Here is a 5,443-nt window from a genome sequence, read left to right as displayed (position 1 = left end):
CTCCCAATTTGGCGGTTATCTGTAGTTTTTTGGCTTGCGGTTTGCGTTGAGTTTTGACTCATACTGCAAAGGAATTTCTGTTCGGTTTTTCCCGTCTTCTCGCCATAAAAGTTTGCAGTGTTATGCCATCTTGTACAGTGGTCGACATATTCCCACTTTGACAGTGATCGAGTGTTTACTCTCACTTTGACAGGTTTGTCAACTTGGACACGGTTTGGAATTCTTGTATCCACTCTTGCAAGAGTGCATTTAAAGTATGCTCGTAGTGGTTATATGTTTCCTTTGATTTTGCTTGATGTTCTCACATCGACACATATTCCGAGTGTGAGACTACAACATGCAGGTTACAGGTTTTCACTATCGAGCTACTCGTTGGTTTATGCTTGATTAGCGCAGTGGTCGAGTGATCTCCCATTTTTGAAGTGTAATAGAAAGACTATGTATGCATGTTCATAGGAAACCCTTCTACATGTAACCAAACCTTAACTCTCTCTCTCTCTCTCTCTCTCTCTCTCTCTCTCTCTCTCTCTCTCTTATGAAGACTTTATACCTTCTTTGAAGGCCATTCTCATTCTCCAAATGCTAGGCTAGATCGTGAAACAACCGTGACAAATTTCACGCAAAAATTGGCAAGCCCTTCAAGTATTGACCTATAAACCTCCCCTACATGTATTTTGATCACATAATATTGCAGAAACAAGGATATGTTCTAAGATTAACATGCAAAAAATAGTGATAAAATTTATGAAAAAATTATCAACAACCAAACGACCTCATTGTCACACAATCAAAGAGAATGACACAGGGTACATAATTCTATGAGCTGCTTATACTTATTACTATGTTTGCATGACTATTGTACATGCACAACATTGATTGAAATAACCATTCAATAGACCGCTTCGAACTAAAATGATGACATCATCAAAGCAAGCCCTACAAGATTAACCTAGAATGGCTCTAGACCATTTGTACCTCTTCTTTGCAAATAGATACAAAATGAACATCAATTGTGTGCCTCACACCAAGTAACGACCTCATTGTCACACAAACAAAGAGAATGACACAGGGTACATAATTCTATGAGCTGCTTATACTTATTACTATGTTTGCATGATTATTGGACATGCACAACATTGATTGAAATAACCATTCAATAGACCGTTTCGAACTAAAATGATTCATTTCAACTAAATCTTGTACCTTCTCTACTTACTTCTTCTCGCACTCACCCTCTCGTGCACCTTCACTCCTACAACTCTAGTTCCCAAAACCAAAAAAGTTGCTCCCAAGGATAGTTGATATTTGATATTCAATTAACAGGTGACGGGGAAGCGAAAGGTTGCGGGCGAGGAAGAGGCAGAGCGGATGACAGCGAATGCGGAAGAGGAAGGCGGTGATGACCCACTTAGCAGCAGGAAACAGGCGGGGTAGCGCTGCTAGCAATGTGGGCGATGCAAGTGCTTTGCGGGAAGAGTATGCCCGCAAGAGCGACGAGCTCTTGGATTACGTCGCCTTCTTGGAAGCGAGCATAGAGCGCCTCAAAGCTGATGCCCTCTCTCAGCACTCTCGCTACGACACAGAGAATCACCTTATCTGTCATCAAATTGATGTTGCGGTCGCCAAAGTCCACGAGGCACATTGCCAGATCAACACCCACCTCGCCGCCCGTCATGACTCCGAGCACAAGCTCCAGGATGCCCTTTTCCGCCTCCAAGAGGAGGAGTCACGTTCTAAGGTGTGCATTTCTCGCCCCTCTCTCACATATGTCGAGGTTGAGAGGGTTCATGACACTATGTAGGGTTGTCATCGTACGGTCATACGGTAGAGTACTGTTTAGATTTTAAAATTCTTAAGAATTATTTGATATCATAGGGTGCGTTGTATTGTACGGCCAAAACTACAGTCTGAGAGTATGGTGTATTTGTACGATATGGGCATTTGTACACTATATGGAAACTTCTCCATGACATTATCAATGGACATTTTTGCCTACTGCCTGTGTAGTTTTATGTATGAAACTCACCATCATAGTGCAGTTCACAAGGCTTCCACCCTGTGATTTTTGATTGAGTCTTGTGATTCACAATAAATGTCAGCTGAATGGTCTTTGATTGACTGTTGTAGCCGAGGGTTATGATATCAACCATTCCAACATCTAGAGCAATGTGATCTAGCCACACATTCATACCTGCATTTGTTGGAAAGAGGTTTGTTGCAAACAAACAGCTTGGCACCACCTCTAGTTATTGGGTTCATTTGCCTTAGCTGTACTTTTCAATGTCGGTAAACATGCTTCTTTTAAGCACACGCCAGAACTTGCACATTTCAAGGCTTCTATTTCATGCATTACTGTCACGTCATTTATAGCATCAGGACCATGGAGCACAGAGGGCATACTCAGATAGGCGTGCAGAGCACACCACAACTGCATAGAGTTCAGGGGTGGAGTCCACGTGGGGTTTGAGGAGGCCAGATGGCCACAAGGGTGTGTAGCCCGGCACTCCGTAAGTTTAGGCATACTTGGCTAGTGTCCGGCTAAGTGTGAACGCCAGGTATATAAAGGGACTCCTACGGTTGGATGGCAAGTCTTTTGCAATGCTCCTATGGAGAGAACTTTTTTGAGAGAGCTCACATGAGAGGCGTTACGCGTATGACGCAATAACCTTTGTTTGTGAGTATCTGCTAGTTTTTGGATCTGTTTCTAACATCATTGTGTAACCCGGCAAGATAAAAGGAATTGGAAACCAAAATCCTGGTATTGGAGACAAGAGTTTTGGAGCTAGAGGAAGATAAACGGAGGGATAAGGAGCGGAGGGACCAGAAAGCTCTAATAGTGGAACCGCTGCCGATGCTTACAGACACTCAAAACAAGAGCCTGAGAAAGAAAGCAACTTTGGCATGGATGCTTGGATGCCTATCAGGTCTGATAAGGGTTATGGTTGGCTTTATGGTTAGTTTAGAAAAGTAGTATAAAGCACAAATGGTTGTAAAGATGTTTTGCACATATTTTCTGAGGTTTTCTAAATCCATTTTAAGTTAGCACTTTGTGATCAGATGCATACTTGCAATCAGAAGTGTCCGATCATAGCAAGACTGCGAGCTTGCTGAAGCTTGTGCGGAAGCTGCAGAGAGAGCTGGAGCATGAGAACCTGTCACTTACGCATGGGGGCAACGCCTCCACATCCATGATAGGTTGCTGGTATATTGAGAATGAGATGAGGCGTCTCTTGGAGCTTTCTGATACTCCTACATTTGAAAACAAGGAAGAGAATGTGAGTGTACCACTAGTGGTGAGTTTTTAGGTCGTTTTACTTGTTGGAAACACCAAACAGTACACATGCACTCTTCATAATAGTGGGTGAAGATAAGCAAGTGCATGTGGTGTTTTTTTTTAGAGAGAGAGAGAAGAAGAAGAAGAAGAGAATTTTAACGTCGTCAGAAACTATCCCAAGAGATCTTAAAGATCTATTTGACGAGGAGAGTTGAACTCAAAACCTGTTATTTATAATCAATCTACCACACTTGGGTGATAGAAAGGTTTTACCATTTTCCTCTTCTTATTAGCACACACACACACATCCGAGAAGAAAATTTTAACGTCGTAGGAAACTATCCCGCGAGAGAGAGAGAGAGAGAGAGAGAGAGAGAGAGAGAGAGAGAGAGAGAGTTTTGCTAGCTTGGAGGACTAGCACATGGTAGCACTTTAAGCTCATTGTGTAAGTTAGTTTCTCTGGTCAATTCAATTATGTGTCTATGGCATGACCAGTTCAGTGCATCGCAGTAAGTATGTTTACATGGTCAAGGTACCTTAATGGGTTTCATATGTTATGGATTTCAGTTTCCTCAGTTTTCGACGAGTCGTTCTTTAAAACAAGAAGACATTCTTGCCAGTGACCAGGGAAAGTCGAGAAGGAAGCCACAAGAGCAAAGCAGAGTTAAAAGCCCCCCACGCAGCCCTGCTCGAACTCCCCGTAGATAGTGGCTCATCAAGAAGGGGAGCGCTTTTGATCCAGAAAAAGGGGAAGAAGGTGTGTGTGCGCACGCACGCGAGTGCCTGTGTGTGTTTTGGGGGGGGGGGGGGGGGGAGACAGGCAGCATATATTCTTGTCTATGTTTTTGTCTGCCAATGTCAGTTTAGTGTGGTGGGCGATGTGTGGGTGCAGGGGTAAGTGAGTTCGAATGTTTTGCGGCTGAAGGCAATCATACAAGAAATAGATATAGGTGCGAAAAGGAACAGTACTAAGGATTTCTCTCTGTTTGCATCGCCATACCTAAAGCAGAATTTTTTGGGTAATGATAGCTTTAGAAGTAGAATACCGAGCTATGCCTTGTTCAATTATTGATTGGAAGATGTGCCTCATAGTTCAAATTTAGATGTTGAGCAGCACTCTTTTTATAATTGCACTTTCTGAAAGCGTGGCTGCGCACTATTGTTGGTCAACTTTGAACCAGAAATTTTGTCTTTATCTTTGAGATAAGTAGTATATCAATGCTAAGAATACGAAGTTTATGCCACAATCCTACGTGTCATCGATAGTGCAGACACAATGCCTGGTTTTTGCATGGGACCTAATCAAGACTACTCGTTGGTATTACCTATTTCAAGGAATAAAACAACGTGCTAATCATTCACTTTTGACATCAGACAACTGTGATCCTTGCTAGCTATTCATATCCAGGATGGTCATTACCAAAAAGAACTGAGTTTGCAATGCTCAAGCGTTGCGAATGAATGTTTGCTCATCATATGTTGGGAAAGATCACTATGATTTTGTGAAAATGCTTATGGGGTAATGCCTTCTTGCTCCTCTTATCACCTAGAATTTATCTGCATACAAATTGAGGCTATAGATGAGATAAAAGAGGGGACTTTTGGGTTTGAGAAACTCTCGACGTAGTAGACTTATGCCATGAAGTTGCCCTAGTCTTTAATATAAAGTTTACAATGAGTCCCAAGGCTTCTTAACAGGAAAGGGATGCATGTAGAGTCTTGCCGCACTCAAGACTTGCATCTAAAGCTCTTGCCATTTGCTAATCCATGCACTCTTCATGATGTGTGTGTGTGTGTGTGTGTGTGTGTGAGAGAGAGAGAGAGAGAGAGAGAGAGAGAGAGATTAGCAAGGAAAAAGATATATATAACTAATGATCAGGATGCATTGTTGTGTTGCGTTCATGAAGAGAAAAGGCCTAGTGGATTACTTAAAGCATTATTTTTTCTTGGTGATGTTTTGGCCAATATCTGTGCCTAATGTTGTTTTTATGGAAGCCAAAGTTGCCAAAAAAATTAAGCATTAATATATATTAGACAGAGAAAAACTTAAGAGGTTTAGACGTAGCATAGAAATTTTCCATCTACATTGTGTGTTTTTATCAAGTCCACTATTTTGCCATCCCAATCTGAAGGCGGAATTGTAGCCTTCATGCAATAACCATTGTAAGT

The 5,443-nt window shown here is 42.0% G+C and overlaps 1 protein-coding gene across 1 annotated transcript; it reads left to right on the top strand.

Moving 5' to 3' along the window:
• Positions 1–1,264: 1,264 nt before the first annotated feature.
• On the top strand, positions 1,265–3,997 carry LOC147423199 (uncharacterized). Its single transcript, XM_086502209.1, has 4 exons — positions 1,265–1,738; positions 2,738–2,924; positions 3,058–3,275; positions 3,842–3,997. Exons 1-4 carry the CDS (start codon positions 1,379–1,381, stop codon positions 3,980–3,982), a joined length of 906 nt encoding a protein of 301 aa, XP_086358335.1. The 5' UTR covers positions 1,265–1,378; the 3' UTR covers positions 3,983–3,997.
• Positions 3,998–5,443: the final 1,446 nt, after the last annotated feature.

The sequence above is a fragment of the Adiantum capillus-veneris genome, chromosome 26 (genome assembly GCF_014529385.1).
Source record: "Adiantum capillus-veneris isolate H3 chromosome 26, ASM1452938v2, whole genome shotgun sequence".
In the NCBI taxonomy this organism is placed as follows: Eukaryota; Viridiplantae; Streptophyta; class Polypodiopsida; order Polypodiales; family Pteridaceae; genus Adiantum; species Adiantum capillus-veneris.
This window is presented reverse-complemented; position numbering and strand designations above follow the sequence as displayed.